The sequence below is a fragment of the Caretta caretta genome, chromosome 17, assembly GCF_965140235.1.
Source record: "Caretta caretta isolate rCarCar2 chromosome 17, rCarCar1.hap1, whole genome shotgun sequence".
NCBI classification, from domain to species: Eukaryota; Metazoa; Chordata; order Testudines; family Cheloniidae; genus Caretta; species Caretta caretta.
In genome coordinates, this window is record NC_134222.1 from 13,990,980 (window position 1) to 14,012,272 (window position 21,293).

Below are 21,293 nucleotides of genomic sequence, written 5' to 3' on the forward strand. Positions count from 1 at the left end.
GAACAGTTCTGAAAGGCTTTGTTAAATGGCTCAGTCTCTATGTTTTCACTGACACCAACACTGTTGTTGCCTTGTCCCAGCTCAGAAAGGTGCATTCACTATTGCTTTAGCTGTACTAACTTTTCACAAGTCTGGATAACTTATAAACTATGAAGAAATGATGGGCTGGGCTTGATTTTTTTCATTGCAGTATTTTGGAACTCCTGCTCCTTGTTCTCAAAAGTGCAGAGATACATTGAAATGAAATTCTGGACTCGATTGTGGCCTGTCTAATGTTCCCAGGCAGAGAAGCAAGGGGGCTCCAGGCATCCCAGGTGGACCATTCAAGTTCAATTCAATGAGACTTTATCGGCATGACAAACTATGCAAGTGTTGCCAAAGTGTAGACCCCCATACCAGGTCTGTCCGGGCAGGTATGACCCACTCAGGAAGGATACGGTCACATACTATGTTTACGGTTTGAGCCCGTGTGTCTCAAGACAGTGCAAGGGAGAAAGCAGCCTTCCCAGAGCTTCTACTCCCACGCCTACAGAGGGTGTGAGGGGAGGGAGTGAACTGGGGAAGAGAGAGGGCAAAGCCCCTGCCCGCTCCACATGCTAGCATACTGGGGCAAGTCAGGAGAGAATCATTCCATGCCCCCAGAGCCAGAGGGAAACCTGGAAGCAGTATGCTAGCATACTGGGGCAAGTCTGGAGAGAATCATTCCATGCCCCCAGAGCCAGAGGAAAACCTGGAAGCAGCATGTGAGTCTCTCAGTCACAGTCTGCTTCCTGGGCTGCAACAGCAAAGCCAAAGTTTAGCCCTTAATGGGTGTTGAATGAGCAGAAGTTTTCTAGTTTTCTAAAGATAGTTTGGTTCAAGATTTGGGGAAAATCTCAGGAACGCTCTTATTTTATGCCAATCTATTTAATTCAATGTTTACTTAATACAATCATCTGTAATCACCATTAAAATACTCCTGAGAAACTGTAGGGGGTCGCAGAGTGTCAGCACCAGTCACTCAGCATGTCTGACTGTGGGCTGATGCTGGCAGGAATAGAACAACACTTCAATACTTGCCAAATTCAAGGTTTGCCAGGAAGTCCCCACAATGAGACGCTGAAGAACCTTCCGCTGAGTTACTGCTAACCAGAACCATGCAAACATTCCACAAAGAACCCTTTATGTTTTAGCCCAACCCAAAACACAGTTCAAGGTCCTGAAAAGATTCACTAAGGGCTTGTCTACACCTGAAACACTACAGCAGCACTGCCTAGACCTTACCTATGCCAACAGGAAGGGTTCTCCCATTGGGGTAGGTAATCACCTCCCCAAGAAGTGGTTGCCATGTTGATGGAAAAATTCTTCCAATGGACTAGTGCTGTCTACACAGGGACTTAGGTCAGTTTAACTACGCTGCTCAGGGGTGTGGATTTTTCAGTAGCCTAAGCTTTCTGCGAACAGGTATCTAGTTTCAAATGAAAGCTGCCAATGTAAGGTTTTGGATGGAACTGAAATGGAACGTTGTAGTTTTACACGGGTTTGACCTCACAATTGATAGAACATGGTGGTTTATACATATCTCATTTCTTCCCATTGGAAAATGAACATAAGTTGTATTCCTTGGAAGAAACACAGAAAATATCGGTATTCTTTTACACAGTCAATGCGTGAGTGAGGCAGAGACGGCAAACACCTAACAGAAAAGCAATGTTACATCCAACATGCTGAGATGAATTTGCCAATCAGTGAATCTACTCCTTTTCTTCCCGTGCTAGCGAGCCAGAGCTCAAGGTGAAGGGTCCATGGGAGTTGGGAAGAAACAGACCGGGGACACCGTGTGTCCAGAGGCCCCGGTAGGAGTGTGGCAATGGACAGGATGTCATTCAGGTGCTAAATTAGCAGTTGAAGCATCTACAGTGCTTGTGTATGAGTAGGACTCCTGGCCAGCCACTGGGGATTGAGCTATGACAGCACTCTAGCTACCCCATAAGTAAGGATGGATCACAACAGGAAAGGATATTATCCCAGATAAACTGAACACATCTCAAGTCAACATGGAGAAATCCTTATTTTACTACTGTTTGGACACTGTGATCACGAGAAGTCTTGGAAAGGTAGGGACTTATTGGACTTAAAAAAAAAAAGAAAAGGCGTCAGTTTAAAGTTTACACTTGAACTTAAGTTCAGCTGTCTTCCCCTACTTTAACCCTGTGGCTTTGGCACAGCAAAACAGCTGTTGCAGAAGGAAACATGGTTTTCCATCCTGTAGGAAATCCAGACAAATTTCTCAAGTGGGATCCCATATGGATATTCTGTTGCCACGCTTGTATTGCTTCCAGCAACTTCTGCAGAGTGGAAATCATGGGACCCCTCCATACCCACCCACACTGGGCTGCAAGGCATAGATCTGATATACCTAGCGCAGAGCAACCTTCTTTAAAAGGTAGAAAATGTAACAGAAATGCTAATCTTGAAATATTGGTTTATACTACTTCATTTGCATGTGCCCATTCACAACAATGGGGTTAATTAATACATGTGCTGGGTTTTCAGCTGAATATGAAATAGTTACTGCATTGAGGCTTTAAGTATAAATCTATTTAAAATACAGATTACCTTGCTTCCTGGTGTCTTATCCCTGCATTTTCTGTGCAAATGACGTATAATAACTCTCAAAAGTAGAGCCACATGACCCAATCCAAGAAGGATGCACATATAATTTAAAGCCAGAGCCAGGTAATTAGGGCATCAGGCAGAAGATTGTTTTTTATCTTTTAAAACTTGTTCAAACCTATGTTCACTTATAAGAAAAATAAGGTTGAGTGTTTTGCTTCACAAATATCGGTTCTTAAAATGCTTTGGTTCAAGTTTAACTCTTTAAGGCATCGGTCCAACAATGCACTTAAGCATGTCATTAAATTTACAGCATACAGACTAGTCTTAAAGAAGTCAGCATGACTTCTCATGTGCTTAAAAGTTAAGCATTTGGCTGGATCAGGGCTTATATGGCCAAAGGTAGAGTTCTGGACTAGCTCACCCAAACTCTTTTTCCTTCTGCTTCTGACAAGCATAGGGAGAAAATGTGTGGCCCTAATATTGGGCCAAATCCTGAGGTCCTTATTCTTTCCTATTTTGGTTCTTCTATTGCACACATCACCACAGTGTCTGAGTTTTTAAACAAAGCCAATGAAAGGATGGTGCTTCTGTCGGTCAAGCCCCGAGTCATTACAGAGCTTAAGGGTGGACAACGACCTATAGCCTACTACCAAAGAGGTGCAAGGGAGGAGATGGACTCATACGTTTGGAAAACGGCAACAATTCTCATGCTGACAGCAAGAAAGGAAGCACAATGCACACCATAGTACAGAACTGAGGGAGGTTATGGCTGACACACTAAAACCATGAACCCACTACACATGTGAAAACTAATATAAAAGCGTGCCTTGTATCTTTACAGAGTTATTAAATAAGGCTGAGCACTCTCTCGTCAGTGAAATAGCTGGGTTGTAAGTATTCTCTGCTGCTTTGGAACTGCTTGGAAAGCAGTGATGAGAAAGAGACCTCTGAAGTAGCAAGGAGACAAATGAGAACTCAGTGCATTGAGTTATTGAGGTTAACCACCTTTTATGTATCATGGAAACAAGTGCACTGCATGGATTTGATTCTGTATGAACTAGAAGCCTTGCCTTGAATAATAAAAACACCAATGGGAAGCCAGCTAGTGTGGCACTCTGCTACCTTCATATTATAGTGAACTTTGCCTACGACTGTGATTAAAAATGAGTCCCCAGGAGCAATACCCTTGTGATGTCCACAAAACATAACAGGGACACACAAAGGTGGAGGATAAATTCATAGGGATGCAGGACATACACCTTCAGAAATTATTCTATTGTTGTTCTAAATACCACACAGAACAAGTCTCAAGTTATATCACATTAAGAATAATGCATGCTGATCTGGTCACTTACTATCTCAAGGAGAGGACAGATTCTCAAAGGTGGCTTGAGGAGTGAAGCAACCAACTCCTGCTGAATTCTGATGGGAGCCTACGTGCCCTTTGTGCCTTTGAAAAGCTCACCTGAGATTGTTGGGATTGTAAAAATGGTGGCAAAAGTGACCAAATAATCTGAAGAGATGACTAATAAAGAAAGGTTTATTGTCATTATTGATGGTGCCCAAAATTCTCTGGACCATTTCCAAATACATAAGATGACATAATTCCTGCCCCAAAGAGCTTGGTCTATATGGAAAATACATAAGTATCACAGTAAGAGCAAACTAAATGTGAGCGGATGGGTGAAGGAATCCACTTTTCACAAAAGAAATCTTGAAGATTAACTGAACCAACACCCAAATGCTGGAGATAGTGGGCCTGATTCTCCATTGACCTGTTCTGTTGTGACTGAAACCCAAATTGTCTCATTGGATTTATGCTTCTATGCCCTGGTCTACACTAGGACTTTAGATCGAATTTAGCAGCGTTAAATCGATTTAAACCTGCACCCGTCCACACAATGAAGCCCTTTATTTCGACTTAAAGGGCTCTTAAAATCGATTTCCTTACTCCACCCCTGACAAGTGGATTAGCGCTTAAATCGACGTTGCCGGCTCGAATTTGGGGTACTGTGGACACAATTCGATGGTATTGGCCTCCGGGAGCTATCCCAGAGTGCTCCATTCTGACCGCTCTGGACAGCGCTCTCAACTCAGATGCACTGGCCAGGTAGACAGGAAAAGAACCGCGAACTTTTGAATCTCATTTCCTGTTTGGCCAGCGTGGCAAGCTGCAGGTGACCATGCAGAGCTCATCAGCAGAGGTGACCATGATGGAGTCCCAGAATCGCAAAAGAGCTCCAGCATGGACTGAACGGGAGGTACGGGATCTGATCGCTGTTTGGGGAGAGGAATCCGTGCTATCAGAACTCCGTTCCAGTTTTCGAAATGCCAAAACCTTTCTGAAAATCTCCCAGGGCATGAAGGACAGAGGCCATAACAGGGACCCGAAGCAGTGCCGCGTGAAACTGAAGGAGCTGAGGCAAGCCTACCAGAAAACCAGAGAGGCGAACGGCCGCTCTGGGTCAGAGCCCCAAACATGCCGCTTCTATGATGAGCTGCATGCCATTTTAGGGGGTTCAGCCACCACTACCCCAGCCGTGTTGTTTGACTCCTTCAATGGAGATGGAGGCAATACAGAAGTAGGTTTTGGGGACGAAGAAGATGATGAGGAGGAGGTTGTAGATAGCTCACAGCAAGCAAGCGGAGAAACCGGTTTTCCCGACAGCCAGGAACTGTTTCTCACCCTAGACCTGGAGCCAGTACCCCCCGAACCCACCCAAGGCTGCCTCCTGGACTCAGCAGGCGGAGAAGGGACCTCTGGTGAGTGTACCTTTTAAAATGCTATACATGGTTTAAAAGCAAGCATGTGAAAGGATTACTTTGCCCTGGCATTTGCGGTTCTGCCTTTGCAAAAGGTTTCTGGGGAGGGCAGCCTTATTTCGTCCTTCATGGTAGGACACTTTACCACTCCAGGCCAGCAACACGTACTGGGGAATCACTGTAGAACAAAGCATTGCAGTGTATGTTTGCTGGCATTCAACCAAAATCCGTTCACGCGGTGGGAGGAGGCAAAATGCGACCTTGTAACGAAAGCACATGTGCTATGTATGTAATGTTAACTTTCAAGGTTTACCCTGAAAGAGTGTAGCCACTGTTTTATAAAATGTGTCTTTTTAAATACCGCTGTCCCTTTTTTTTTCTCCACCAGCTGCATGTGTTTCAATGATCACAGGATCTTCTCCTTCCCAGAGGCTAGTGAAGCTTAGAAAGAAAAAAAAACGCACTCGCGATGAAATGTTCTCCGAGCTCATGCTGTCCTCCCACACTGACAGAGCACAGACGAATGCGTGGAGGCAAATAATGTCAGAGTGCAGGAAAGCACAAAATGACCGGGAGGAGAGGTGGAGGGCTGAAGAGAGTAAGTGGCGGGCTGAAGAGAGTAAGTGGCGGGCTGAAGACAGGGCTGAAGCTCAAAGGTGGCGGCAGCGTGATGAGAGGAGGCAGGATTCAATGCTGAGGCTGCTGCAGGACCAAACCAGTATGCTCCAGTGTATGGTTGAGCTGCAGCAAAGGCAGCTGGAGCACAGACTGCCACTGCAGCCCCTCTGTAACCAACCGCCCTCCTCCCCAAGTTCCATAGCCTCCACACCCAGACGCCCAAGAACACGGTGGGGAGGCCTCCGGCCAACCAGCCACTCCCCCACAGAGGATTGCCCAAAAAAAAGAAGGCTGTCATTCAATAAATTTTAAAGTTGTAAACTTTTAAAGTGCTGTGCTTAAAGTGCTGTGTGGCATTTTCCTTCCCTCCTCCACCACCCCTCCTGGGATACCTTGGTAGTCATCCCCCTATTTGTGTGATGAATGAATAACGAATGCATGACTGTGAAGCAGCAATGACTTTATTGGCTCTGCAAGCAATGATTAAAGGGAGGAGGGGAGGGTGGTTAGCTTACAGGGAAGTAGAGTGAACCAAGGGGCGGGGGGGTTCATCAAGGAGAAACAAACAGAACTTTTACACCGTAGCCTGGCCAGTCATGAAACTGTTTTTCAAAGCTTCTCTGATGCGTACCGCGCCCTCCTGTGCTCTTCTAACCGCCCTGGTGTCTGGCTGCGCGTAACCAGCAGCCAGGCGATTTGCCTCAACCTCCCACCCCGCCATAAACGTCTCCCCCTTACTCTCACAGATATTGTGGAGCACACAGCAAGCAGTAATAACAGTGGGAATATTGGTTTCGCTGAGGTCTAAGCGAGTCAATAAACTGCGCCAGCGCGCCTTTAAACGTCCAAATGCACATTCTACCACCATTCTGCACTTGCTCAGCCTGTAGTTGAACAGCTCCTGACCACTGTCCAGGCTGCCTGTGTACGGCTTCATGAGCCATGGCATTAAGGGGTAGGCTGGGTCCCCAAGGATACATATAGGCATTTCAACATCCCCAACAGTTATTTTCTGGTCTGGGAATAAAGTCCCTTCCTGCAGCTTTTGAAACAGACCAGAGTTCCTGAAGATGCGAGCATCATGCACCTTTCCCGGCCATCCCACGTTGATGTTGGTGAAACGTCCCTTGTGATCCACCAGAGCTTGCAGCACTATTGAAAAGTACCCCTTGCGGTTTATGTACTCGGCGGCTTGGTGCTCCGGTGCCAAGATAGGGATATGGGTTCCATCTATAGCCCCACCACAGTTAGGGAATCCCATTGCAGCAAAGCCATCCACTATGACCTGCACATTTCCCAGGGTCACTACCCTTGATATCAGCAGATCTTTGATTGCGTGGGCTACTTGCATCACAGCAGCCCCCACAGTAGATTTGCCCACTCCAAATTGATTCCCAACTGACCGGTAGCTGTCTGGCGTTGCAAGCTTCCACAGGGCTATCGCCACTCGCTTCTCAACTGTGAGGGCTGCTCTCATCTTGGTATTCATGCGCTTCAGGACAGGGGAAAGCAAGTCACAAAGTTCCATGAAAGTGCCCTTACGCATGCGAAAGTTTCGTAGCCACTGGGAATCGTCCCAGACCTGCAACACTATGCGGTCCCACCAGTCTGTGCTTGTTTCCCGAGCCCAGAATCGGCGTTCCACAGCATGAACCTGCCCCATTAGCACCATGATGCATGCATTGTCAGGGCCCATGCTTTCAGAGAAATCTGTGTCCATGTCCTGATCACTCACGGGACCGCGCTGACGTCGCCTCCTCGCCCGGTATCGCGTTGCCATGTTCTGGTGCTGCATATACTGCTGAATAATGCGTGTGGTGGTTAATGTGCTCCTAATTGCCAAAGTGAGCTGAGCGGGCTCCATGCTTGCCGTGGTATGGCGTCCGCACAGAAAAAAGGCGCGGAACGATTGTCTGCCGTTGCTCTGACGGAGGGAGGGGCGACTGACGACACGGCTTACAGGGTTGGCTTCAGGGAGCTAAAATCAACAAAGGGGGTGCCTGTACATCAAGGAGTATTTCAGGCAGGACTGCACGGAGGGTTCCAATAAGAAATGGTGCACCTAAGTTATCGTTGTTATTGGAACAAGGAGGTTAGCCTGGCCTCTGATTGATACATGGCTAGATTTACCTCGCTGCACCTTCTCTGTGAGTGACTGCAGTGTGACCTAGAGGAATGAGTCCCCTAGACAGGGGAGGAGGCAAATGAGTACAAAACAAATCTGGTCTATTTCTTGTTTTGACCCACTCCATCTATCTTTTACATCTTTGGCTGGCAGCAGACGGTGCAGAAGGACTGCATGCCATCCACATCTCATGGCTGCTTGGCAGAAGATGGTACAGTACGCCTGCTAGCCATCCCCATCTCTTGCCTGCCTGGCAGAAGATGGTGCAATACGACTGCTAGCAATCCTCATCTCTTGCCTGCCTGGCAGAAGATGGTACAGTACGACTGCTAGCAGTCCGTATCGCCTGCCTGCTCACCATAAGACGGTTCAATAGGACTGACTGCAGGACTAAAGAGAATGACCTGGTCAAGTCACTCCAAATTTAGTCCCTGCGCCCATGTCTGCCCAGGCGCTCCCAGCCGACGTGGCCAGGAGCACCTCGGACACGATGAGGACGACTACCAATCGTATTGCACCGTCTGCTGCCAGAAGGCAAGGGGTTGCTGCTACTGTGCAGCAAAGCCGTACCGCGTCTGCCAGCACCCAGGAGACATAGGGTGACGGTTACCTGAGCGGGCTCCATGCTTGCTGTGGTATGGCGTCTGCACAGGTAACTCAGGAAAAAAGGCGCGAAATGATTGTCTGCCCTTGCTTTCACGGAGGGAGGGAGGGAACGGGGGCCTGACGACACGTACCCAGAACCACCCGCGACAATGTTTTAGCCCCATCAGAGCGCTCCATTGTGACTGCTCTGGACAGCACTCTCAGATGCCCGATTGTTTGCCATTGCTCTGACGCTGGGAGGGGCGCTTACAGGGTTGGCTTCAGGGAGCTAAAATCAACAAAGGGGGTGGCTTTACATCAAGGAGTATTTCAGGCAGGACTTCACAGAGGGTTCCAATAAGAAATGGTGCACCTAAGTTATTGTCCTTATTGGAGCAAGAAGGTTAGCCTGGCCTCTGATTGATACATGGCTAGATTTACCTCGCTGCATCTTGACTGCAGTGTGATCTAGAAGAATGAGTCCCCTAGACAGGGGAGGGGGGGGAAGCAAATGAGTACAAAACAAATCTGGTCTATTTCTTGTTTTGACCCACTCCATCTATCTTTTACATCTTTGGCTGGCAGCAGACGGACTGCATGCCATCCACATCTCATGACTGCTCGGCAGAAGATGGTACAGCACGACTGCTAGCAGTCCGTATCGCCTGCCCGCTCACCATAAGACGGTTCAATAGGACTGACTGCAGGACTAAAGAGAATGACCTGGTCAAGTCACTCCAAATTTAGTCCCTGTGCCCATGTCTGCCCAGGCGCTCCTGATCGACCTCACAGAGGCGACCAGGAGCACCTCAGACATGACGATGACGGCTACCAGTCGTACTGTACCGTCTGCTGCCACAAGGCAAGGGGTTGCTGCTACTGCGTAGCAATGCCGTACCGCGTCTGCCAGCACCCAGGAGACATAGGGTGACGGTTACCTGAGCGGGCTCCATGCTTGCCATGGTATGGCGTCTGCACAGGTAACTCAGGAAAAAAGGCGCGAAATGATTGTCTGCCCTTGCTTTCACGGGGGGAGGGAGGGAACGGGAGGCTGACGATATGTACCCAGAACCACCCGCGACAATGTTTTAGCCCCATCAGGCATTGGGATCTCAACCCAGAATTCCAATGGGCAGCGGAGACTGCGGGAACTGTGGGATAGCTACCCACAGTGCAACGCTCCGGAAGTCGACGCTTGCCTCGGTACTGTGGAAGCGCTCCGCCGAGTTAATGCACTTAATGCACTTAGAGCATTTACTGTGGGGACACACACACTCGAATTTATAAAACCGATTTCTAAAAAACCGACTTCTATAAATTCGACCTTATTCCGTAGTGTAGACATACCCTAAGGACCTAAATCTCTTTTGGAAATGAGACTAAGGCTCCTAAATCATAGAATCACAGAATCATAGAATATAAGGGTTGGAAGGGACCCCAGAAGGTCATCTAGTCCAACCCCCTGCTCAAAGCAGGACCAATTCCCAGTTAAATCATCCCAGCCAGGGCTTTGTCAAGCCTGACCTTAAAAACCTCTAAGGAAGGAGATTCTACCACCTCCCTAGGTAACGCATTCCAGTGTTTCACCACCCTCTTAGTGAAAAAGTTTTTCCTAATATCCAATCTAAACCTCCCCCACTGCAGCTTGAGACCATTACTCCTCGTTCTGTCATCTGCTACCATTGAGAACAGTCTAGAGCCATCCTCTTTGGAACCCCCTTTCAGGTAGTTGAAAGCAGCTATCAAATCCCCCCCCATTCTTCTCTTCTGCAGGCTAAACAATCCCAGCTCCCTCAGCCTCTCCTCATAACTCATGTGTTCCAGACCCCTAATCATTTTTGTTGCCCTTCGCTGGACTCTCTCCAATTTATCCACATCCTTCTTGAAGTGTGGGGCCCAAAACTGGACACAGTACTCCAGATGAGGCCTCACCAATGTCGAATAGAGGGGGACGATCACGTCCCTCGATCTGCTCGCTATGCCCCTACTTATACATCCCAAAATGCCATTGGCCTTCTTGGCAACAAGGGCACACTGCTGACTCATATCCAGCTTCTCGTCCACTGTCACCCCTAGGTCCTTTTCCGCAGAACTGCTGCCTAGCCATTCGGTCCCTTGTCTGTAGCTGTGCATTGGGTTCTTCCGTCCTAAGTGCAGGACCCTGCACTTATCCTTATTGAACCTCATCAGATTTCTTTTGGCCCAATCCTCCAATTTGTCTAGGTCCTTCTGTATCCTATCCCTCCCCTCCAGCGTATCTACCACTCCTCCCAGTTTAGTGTCATCTGCAAACTTGCTGAGGGTGCAATCCACACCATCCTCCAGATCATTTATGAAGATATTGAACAAAACCGGCCCCAGGACCGACCCTTGGGGCACTCCACTTGATATTGGCTGCCAACTAGACATGGAGCCATTGATAACTACCCGTTGAGCCCGACAATCTAGCCAGCTTTCTACCCACCTTATAGTGCATTCTTCCAGCCCATACTTCCTTAACTTGCTGACAAGAATACTGTGGGAGACCGTGTCAAAAGCTTTGCTAAAGTCAAGAAACAATACATCCACTGCTTTCCCTTCATCCACAGAACCAGTAATCTCATCATAAAAGGCGATTAGATTAGTCAGGCATGACCTTCCCTTGGTGAATCCATGCTGGCTGTTCCTGATCACTTTCCTCTCCTCTAAGTGCTTCAGAATTGATTCCTTGAGGACCTGCTCCATGATTTTTCCAGGGACTGAGGTGAGGCTGACTGGCCTGTAGTTCCCAGGATCCTCCTTCTTCCCTTTTTTAAAGATTGGCACTACATTAGCCTTTTTCCAGTCATCCGGGACTTCCCCCGTTCGCCACGAGTTTTCAAAGATAATGGCCAATGGCTCTGCAATCACAGCCATCAGTCTAGATGGCCTAAATCAGTTAGGCTTTGCAATGTTGAGCACAGCAATACTAAATACCATTAAAAATCTGGGCCTAAGTGTTTTATACCCACTTGGCTCTCATAGTGCACCGATGTAAATGACAACACATGGTGTCAGGCAACAGAGAATCACGCCCAGTAGTTAAATGAAAAACAAAAAGAGAGGAGAAGATTGGCATATGAACCCTTCAGACGAAATTTCTTTGCACAGAGGAAGCTTGGAACAACCTGCCTAATTCAGCAGGAGAAAGCCGTTGTAAGACAAGTGCCAAAAATCACTCGAGAGGGAATTAGACGTGTGTCTGGAAAAGGACTATCATGTTCACAGGAACTCTGGGAAAAGATGCACCAATTAAGAATCTACCGCTCTAATGTAAATTTTCAACAGTAAAAAAGGTTGAGACCAACACATTAAAAAGGGGTCGGTGATAATAGGTGACTAATCTGAGCCCCGCAAAAAGGGATGAAGTCCTACAGAACAAGTGAGGAGCAGGAGGGGAATTGTGATCAGAGTCACAGTTCCTTCCCAGAACTCCTCCTGGGGAAGCACACGTATGTGCTACCCCATTTTCTGAGCCCTATAATGAGAATATTTGGCCATGGGTGGCACCCAGCCTTTAAAAAATAATACTGTGCAATTATTTTCAGAAAGCTGGTTGGAGGGAAATGTCACCTTATTATTCAACATACTACTTTCCTTGCATGGCTTCTTTGTTAGAAAAAAAAAAAAAGGGGGAAGCAGATATGACCCAGATATATTTTAATCCTGCTAGAATTGCAGAGCCAACATCTATGGACAAGGAAGCCTGATTCTATCCTGTCTAGAAGCATCACCTACCGAACTATCAGCAATGTTTTCACTGTTCTTTACGGGTGATGATTTAAGAGGCAGAAGGAACAGCCTGAGTTTTTGTCAGAGCCCAGGTTTATGTCTGCAGTGCTGGCACTTAGAAAACTGTGTTCTGACTTACGAAAATGAACAGATTTGCTTGGGAAGTCCTTGAGAGAGGACAGATAGGAAACCCCACATCGCTATTTATATAGTTACACTTTTCAGAGTGTAACCTCATGTCAAATTTTCTCTTATCTTTCCCAACGTGCACTGTTTTTTAAATAAGAAGGCAACATTCAGTTTGTTTTTAATGGTTTTGTTTTCCACTTTATAGGGCAATTTATATCTCAGACATTCCAGGAACTTAAGATGAGTTGCTAGCCCATTGTAATAGCGAACAAGGGAGGAAAGTTGGATTATTGTTTCATGGATTAGGGATATTTTAAAGGACAGTTGTACTCTGAAAAGGGATTCTGTAAGAACGACATTGTGGCGTTCCATCTTTGTGGTGGCTCAGTAATTCTCGACTGAATTGCTAATAAAAGGAGGTTTATCTCCAACAATCTTAACCTGTCCTCTGAGAGCTGGGTTCATTCTGGCTCATGCACCATGACCACAGTAATAAATGTTCAGCAAGTGAAATTTAACAATTCTGTAGATGACAGGACAGGAATGTAGCTCAATCTCCCAGGACCGCATTGAGTCAGAAGGGCTAACAGCAGAGGTGAAAGTAAGCTGGTAAACCGTGCTGCACCAGACTGGCTTCCCCAGGCAGTGATTTAAAGGGCTCAGGGCTCCCCGCAGTGGGCGGAGCCCCAGGCCATTTAAATTGCCTCCCGAGCCCCGCTGCCAGAGCCCTGGGGTAGCGGTGGCAGGGATCTGGTGGTGATTTAAAGGGCCCGGGGCTCCAGCCACTGCGAGGAGCCCCAGGCCTTTTAAATCACCGCCATATCCCTGCCACCACTACCCCGGGGCTCCGGCAGTGGGGCTCAGGCGGTGCTTTTAAAGGGCCCGGAGCTCTCCTGCGGTAGCAGTGGCTGGAGCCCCAGGCCCTTTAAATTGCCCCTGAGCTCCCAGCTGCCTCTGCAGCTGGGAGCTCCGGGGGTGATTTAAAGGCCCCGGGGCTCCCAGCCGCAGCTGGGAGCCTTTAAATCTTTAAAGTCCACACCTCTTCCGGTTGAGGCCACACCCCTGCTCAGGACTCCGGCGTACCGGTAAGTCCTTTTAGTTACTTTCACCCCTGGCTAACCGGAATGGTAAAAACAGATCTGCTTGTATTTCTGACTCAGATATAACTCGCAATGCACTGCAGGACCAGACCTGTTGAACTTTTCTCATTTTCTGACCATAACTGCATTTTCAAAGGGCAAGTTAAATAACTTACACACACACACACGCTCAGTGTTGGCCTAACTCTGATTCCATTGAAATTAATGGGAATTATTTACCATTGGCTTCAATAGAGCAGAGTTAGACCAGTGCTGAGTGCTTTTGAAAATACCACTGCATAGAGTACAGATCCTAAAGCAGGGGCGGGCAAACTTTCTGGACCAAGGGCTACACCTGGGTATGGAAATAGTATGGCGGGCCATGAATGCTGATGAAATTGGGGGTTGGGTTGCAGGAGGGGGTGAGGGCTCTGGCTGGGGGTGCGGGCTCTGGGGTGGGACCAGAAATGGGGAGTTCAGGATGCGGGAGGGAGCTCCGGGCTGGGGCAGAGGGTTGGGGTGCGATGTGGGGGAGGGCTCTGGCTGGGCGTGCAAGCTCTGGGGTGGCGCTGGGGATGAGGGGTTGTGGGTTCAGGAGGGTGCTCCAGGCTGGGACCGAGGGGTTCGGAGGGCAGGAGGGGGATCAGGGGTGCAGGCTCTGGCTGGTGCTTACCTCAAGTTCCTGGCCAACGGGGACAGTGCTCGGAGCGGGGGCAGTGCGCGGAACCCCTTGGCTGCACCTAGGCACTGGAGCTGGAGAGGGGACACGCTGCCTCTTCCAGGAGTCATGCGGTGCCACGGCACGCATTGAGTGGGGCAAGCCCCGACTCCACTCCTTGGTGAGAGCTCAAGAGCCAGGTTAAAACATCTGGGGGGCCAGATGCTGCCCCCAGGCTGTAGTTTGCCCACCCCGTCCTAGACACTAGGCCAGATTCTCCCAAACGAGCCAGTAATGAGAGGTGTAAATCATCCCTGGCCTGAGCTATCTAATCCCCTGAACTCAGGAAGGTGAGATGGTGCTGCAGCTTTCATCCTGCCTTGTGGTTTTCTACTCTCTTTGGGTTCTGCAGACCCACATACCTACAGGCCCTTCAGCAGAGGGCTGCTCTCCACAGCTGGAACATTTGTAAGAGCGGCCTGGAGCCTGCAATGACAGTGGTGGAAGATGGGGCTGTCTGTCTGATTCTGTACGTCCAGCATTAAGTCAGGCCTTTGGCAATTTTTCAATTAGTATTCACAAGAAGAGGCTTATAAGCGCCAAAAGCTCAAGCGGAAATTAAGGGGTGCATAGTCTTGAGAGCAGGACCTCTGTACACAGAAGTGAATTTCATCTGCAATATACTGCCGGTTGGATGGGAAGAGCTAATATTTTTCGATGAAAATGATGAACTTTTTCCCTGCATAAAAAGAACATTGTCGGTAAAAACACTAGAATCAGAGTGGGTGAGAATGCTCCTTTCACCCTTCCTTATTTGAATGGAGATAATGGGCAGGGACAATAAATCATTTTCTATCAGGAGACAGCGAGGGAGCAGCATAAGCCACACGACTGCCTGCTTGCAATTTCCCTTTCTTAAAAGAGGCAGCTCTAAATTGCTCACACCACTGCAACTCTAATAGAAGAAAATAGCGTAAATGTCTGGCTCACAATGCATCAGAAAATTAGAGTGACATTTCCTATAAAACATCCTCCAGCACCTACAGTAAATGCGGCACAACAACATGGAGCAAACATTCTAAATTCACAATAGTACCAATTTCTGTGGTTAAAATAAACTTTTCCTGATTGGCTATTTGTCAACAGTGGAAATATTTCTTTCAACCACACAACAATAACGCTGGCTGAAGAATAAAATCAATCTTAATACAATGGGGATACCGACCGATATAAATAGCATGTGACCAAGCACATGGGCGCATACGAATTGGTGTGCTGCTTTATTTCTAAAGCTATGCTTCTAAGACATTTTCCAAGGTCAGTCTTATTCTATTTCTTCATTTGCTCTGAGTTAACAATATCTTTATCTGGAAATGTCCTTTGTTTAAAAAGTTCCCACTTTCAGTAGTCCCTGTGGCTTTTGCACATAGATTCTGTGGTATTGTGTGAGCCATCCAGGGTCTTTTATGGATCCTGCAAGTTATGCAGGTGCTTCCTTGTTCCTTGAAAGCAGGGATGAAATGGACCCATCTTCATATGTGGCTTTCTTCTTCCCATTCATAGAATCATAGAATATTAGGGTTGGAAGAGACCTCAGGAGGTCATCTAGCCAATCTCCTGCTCAAAGCAAGACCAACACCCACTAAATAATCCCAGCCAGGGCTTTGTCAAGCCAGGCCTTATAAACCTCTAAGGATGGAGGTTCCACCACCTCCCTAGGTAACCCATTCCAGTGCTTCACAACCCTCCAAATGAAATAGTGTTTCCTGATATCCAACCTCGACCTCCCCCACTGCAACTTCAGACCATTGCTTCTTGTTCTGTCATAAAGCTTGCGCTATTCCCCAGACCAGACCACTCCATTTGTGGCTCTCCCACTCCTAAGACTTCATCAGCCCAATGTGGTACCCTGCTTGCCACCCCTCACATCATGACTATCTGCATCTGGCCTATACCCACTTTATAAAGTTTATAGCTGTTCAGTATACATGCTAAGATACATCAGCTGATTAGGCAGACGGGACAGACAAACACCAACTGCATTAGGCCATGAAGACATCATAATGTACGTAATTAATATCTCATAATTCCAGCATCAACCCGCAAAACTCATTTATGGCACATCTCCTTTCCAGGATTGACTGAATCCATGGAATTTGAGGTATATATGCCAAGCCATTTGAGATGTACCAAAAACCAGCCAAGCACACTAAGAAATAAAATTAAGGATATATTCCAAGAGTGAACTCCACTTAAGATTTGAACCTCCATCTCTCTCAGAAGTTTTCTCTGATTCATCCCTAGATTGAAGATCTTGCAGGTGGAATTTCAAGCAGATCAGTTTCGTTTTGGCAAAGTGAGAGTTGGGTGGGTAAAAAAATTGCACATCATTCTAATTATTGTCTCTTCACGCACTCACAGGGCTAATAAAACCACCCCAAAATGTTTGATTCCACCTATTTGCATATATTACCTGGAGCCAACCTCTCAGAATTCACTACCCTTATTATTTATTACCTTAAATATGGGACCATCCTTCCTGTATTCACTGATGCACAGAACATCATGGAGCAAATTCTCTGTCCTATTCCTCTCCCTTTGCTCCGCCTACATGGCACAAATGGCCGGAGACTTGCTGCAACTTGGTACCACATAAAATTTTGATTGAAAAACTTAGAACAGTATAAAATTAACGTGGCACATCTTAAAACGATTAAAAACTGGCTAACTGACGGGTCTTAATGTATAATTGTAAATTGGGAATCGTCATCAAGCATATGTGTTTCCAGTGGGATCCTGCGGGGGGTTGGTTCTTGGCCCGATGCTATTTCTCATTTTTATCAATGACCTGGAACAAAACATGAAATCACCACACTCCTCCTTTGCAGATGACACAAAATTGGGGGAGTGGGCAAATAATGAAGAGGACAGGTCACTGATTCAGAGCAATTTGGATCACTGGGTAAACTTGGCACAAACAAACAATATGCATTTTAATATGGCTAAATGTAAATGTATACACCTAGGAACTTACAGAATGGGGGACTCTCTCCAGGGAAGCAGTGACTCTGAAAAAAATTGGGGAGTCCTGGTGGATAATCAGCTGAACATGAGCAACCAGTGTGACACTATGGCCAAAAGAGCTAGTGCAATGCTGGGATGCATAAACAGGGGAATCCTGAATAGGAGTAAAGAGGTTATTTTATTTCTGTATTTGGCAGTGGTGCTGCTAGAATACGATGTCCGGTTCTGATGCCCACAATTCAAGAAGGATGTTGATAAATAGGGGAGAGTGTTTGAACTGAGAATGATTAAAGGATTAGAAAACCTGCCTTAGATTGAGCTTTTGAGTCTATCATTATATTTCAATGACCAAAGAGAAGGTTAAGGGGTGACTTGATTACAGTTTATAAATATCTATATGGGGAATAAATATTTAATAAGGGGCTCCTCAATATAGATGAGCGAGAACTAACACAAACGAGCGGCTGGAAGCTGAAGCTATACAAATTCAGACTGGAAATAAGACATATGTTTTTGACAGTGAGGGTAATTAACCATTGGAGCAATTTGCCAAGGGTCGTGGTGGTGGATTCTCCATCACTGACCATTTTAAAATCAAGATTGGATATTTTCCTAAAAGATTCGTTCCAGGAATTATATGGGGGAAGTTCTCTGGCTTGTGTTATACAGGAGGTCAGACTTGATGATCACAGTTGTCCCTTCTGGCTTTGGAATCGATGAACTCTCAAGCTAGCGTAGAGGAACTCAGTGGAAGCCGAAAGATTCAGCTGCTTTCAAAAATCCAGCCAAACTTCTTTATTTTATTCTTAGTAAAGAGTGATAGATTACATTAATTTTATGCAAAATATACAGAGAAAAAAACATTTGATTTTCTAAATACAGAAATACATGAGCTCCTCTGTGCTAAAAAGGAAATGAAATATATTTTTTTTGTTTCTAAGGCCCTGATTCTGCAAACACTTAAGCCTGAGAGTAATTTTACTCATATAAATTCAATGAGACTATTTATGGGTAAAATTCACCCTGTGCACAGGGCCCACCCCGGTAGGGTGACCAGATGTCCTGATTTTAAAAGGACAGTCCCGATATTTGGAGCTTTGTCTTATATAGGCACCGATTCCCCCCCACCCCCACCCTGATTTTTCTCATTTGCTATGTGCTCACCTTACACCCCGGACTTATGTACCACTGAAGTGCCAATTTGAGAACTTATGTGGGAGTTAAGGGGTGCACAGTCCTTGCACCCTCTGCACAGGGGTGAATTTCACCCCTAATTATAAAGTTGCTAATGTGTATTAATGGTTGTGGAATTAGAGCCTAAATAATTATTAATAAAATAACAACCACCCCAAAATGTTTGATTCCCCGCATGTGCATATCTTACCAGGAGCCAACTGCTCAGAATTCGCTACCCTTATTGAGATCAGTCCTCCATTAGCACATATGAATGTTCAAATGGGTTCACTGGGTTACCTCTTTTGCATGCACAGCTGCTCATTTGGATGCGCACATCTGAGATTGACATGAGACATTTAGGTGACTAGTTAGGAAAACCTGGCGTTTGAAATGAGAGAACACTTTTTTCCCCTCTAAAAAAAGAAATAGATAATAATAAATGACCAAACCCAAACTACAATCGATTAAACATTCACATAAAACAAAGACAGAGTCATCCACTGAGCCTCAAAGAAATCCTTGAATTGTACTTTTCTTAATTAAATCTATGACTGATTCTTAGTACACAAATAAGGTGTGGGATGGATCAGCTAATAAGCATTCTGAGTTAATTGTCTTCATCAAGTGACGATTTGTACAAATGATACTATCAAAGGAGTAATAATATCCTTATTGATTAAATTAATCTCTAAAAGACAGCTTAAATGAGTTTAATTAGCAATGCATGACATTGCTGAAAACAACCTTGTAACCCATCCCCAGGGCTTGAAATGATGGCAACACACACAAAATAATCCTTTGTTCAAAACAAACACCATATATAGTTTCCTGGGGCATCTCAGTAACTCGCTGTGACCAACCGTGAAAATCCATACAACCCTCACACACAAAGAAACAGCATGATGCATATTAAAAGCAAATGGTTTCCTTGCAGTTCAAACATTCACTAAAAACCGTATCCACAAACAATCTTCATTTAAAAAAACACAAAACAAAAGTGGGAATGGAAGTTTTCTGAATAGATTTTTTTGCCAAAGTTTGCAAAAGCAGAAGGGGCACTGTTACAGCTCCAGGAACCTGGATGGAGCCCAGCTACTATCCAGACGCAGTGTGTAGTACTCCTTGTGCGAGCTGGTACCTGTTATCCAGCTGCCTATCCCCATAGCTTAAACACACACTCTCCCAGAACCCCACCAAAGGTGGTGAGCCTTCCAGTTTACTGGTTAAGTCTCTCACATTTTGCCTAAAGCTTATAATACAGACTTTGCACAGAATTTTAACACCCTTGCTCTTTCACCTAACTAAGCACAAGAAAGTACAAATTATTTAGAAAACAATCAGCAGTCTAAATGCAATGCCCACCACTAGCTCACCATTCCCTTGGGAGTCCTTGGGGGCAAGTAGGCACAGTTCCCTATCTCAACAAACTTCTACATGCTGGGCTGCTTCTCCCTCATATTGAGCGGGAGAAAAATGGTCCCCTGAGTAAAACAGCTCCTGCCCTTTTATAGCTTTTAGCCTCCTCAAGCGACTTAATTGCCAAGGCGACCTCTCCTCTGATAGACCAATTCTGCTGGTTAGGAGCCAGTCTATTTTTAGAGCTATTCCATTTCAATAGGAGCGCACTTTAAGTCAGCAATCCTCTTTTCTTATACCTTTGTCACCAGCCTTTTCAATTTGAATTCAACAAGGAGGCAAACAGACAACAGAGAAGGCAGGGGGACTGCATATTCAAAATGGAGTTTGCAGCTTGATAAAGCTGCAAAGCGTTCATAATCATACACAGAATCCATAAGTTATAGAGGCAGATTCCCCACATCCTCACTGGAGTGGAGAAAAGTCTGTGCGTATTGAGGGGACCAGTTATTTGAGGGAATTGGGTAATGCGTTATAGATTCTCACAGGCCAATGTCACTGGACTAAATCTGTCTCCATTAAGCAATGAATGGAAAACTCATACTGATTTGCCATATTGCTGGCCACCTCAGGAAAGAAGCTACCAGAGCAAATGTTCCTCTCACCACTATAGCAGTACTATGGCTGATAAAACAGTTTTGATATAAAATTTTTGATGTTGGAAAATTGGATTTGTGATTAAATTTTTCATGAAAAGTATGTGCTTAAGTTCTTTCCTGCATCGAGGCTGGAACTGCATGCATAATATACAACCTTGACATTGGTAAATGCCCAAATCTACCTCTGAAGTCAAGGGGAATTCTGAGACCACATTCAAGGGCTTTATATTAGTGAAGTGAAAATGTCCACAGAGTTCAAAAGCTGACGCACTCTTACAATTGCCCTTCACTCAGACATCTAGGGCTTCGATATTCTCCAGCCACAGCAGGTAGAGCTTGTGACCAACTCTGCGGTTGTGGAATAACCGTGAAGAGTAGAATTTGATAAAATGGCCTGCTGTGGAAGGTATTTGTTGCTAACTCTAGGGAATGCTGTTCAAATATACAGGCCTGGCATGCAACAAATGTGGTAAGACCTAGCACTGGGATAACTCAATGTCCAGGAATAGCTTAACATAAATGAATGAATAAATAAATAAATGAATGCTGTTGAAAACATCTCCGTTGAAATATTACCCTGAACTCCTTTGCCTAATGGACACCACCATTTTCTCTGCCAAGAACAGGCTGATAGCGATTTTATTCCTTTTTTTTTTTTTTTTTTTTTTAATGCTGCCTCAGGATATGAAGTCGTCCACTTTAGGGACAGGGAGCAAGACTAAGCACAAGATGAGAACTCCTTCTAGAGTCACTGTAGTGAGATAAAAGGAATG

General features: G+C 45.9%; 2 protein-coding genes across 2 annotated transcripts in view; one reads left to right on the top strand and one right to left on the bottom strand.

The window, feature by feature from the left end:
* Positions 1-21,293, bottom strand: part of GALNT17 (polypeptide N-acetylgalactosaminyltransferase 17) — a 293,798-nt gene that overhangs the window by 80,203 nt on the left and 192,302 nt on the right. The window lies entirely within an intron of this gene.
* Positions 4,452-6,345, top strand: LOC142069486 (uncharacterized). The gene is made up of 2 exons (XM_075120762.1): positions 4,452-5,361; positions 5,750-6,345. The coding sequence occupies exons 1-2, from the start codon at positions 4,782-4,784 to the stop codon at positions 6,289-6,291; spliced, it is 1,122 nt and encodes a 373-aa protein (XP_074976863.1). The 5' UTR covers positions 4,452-4,781; the 3' UTR covers positions 6,292-6,345.

What these genes read in the sequence shown, in the direction of transcription:
- LOC142069486 (XM_075120762.1), top strand. Translation starts at nt 4,782, where the DNA reads ATGCAGAGCTCATCAGCAGAGGTGACCATGATGGAGTCCCAGAATCGC. An exon ending in AGGCGGAGAAGGGACCTCTG is followed by an intron (nt 5,362 to 5,749) that starts GTGAGTGTACCT and finishes TTTCTCCACCAG; the next exon opens with CTGCATGTGTTTCAATGATC.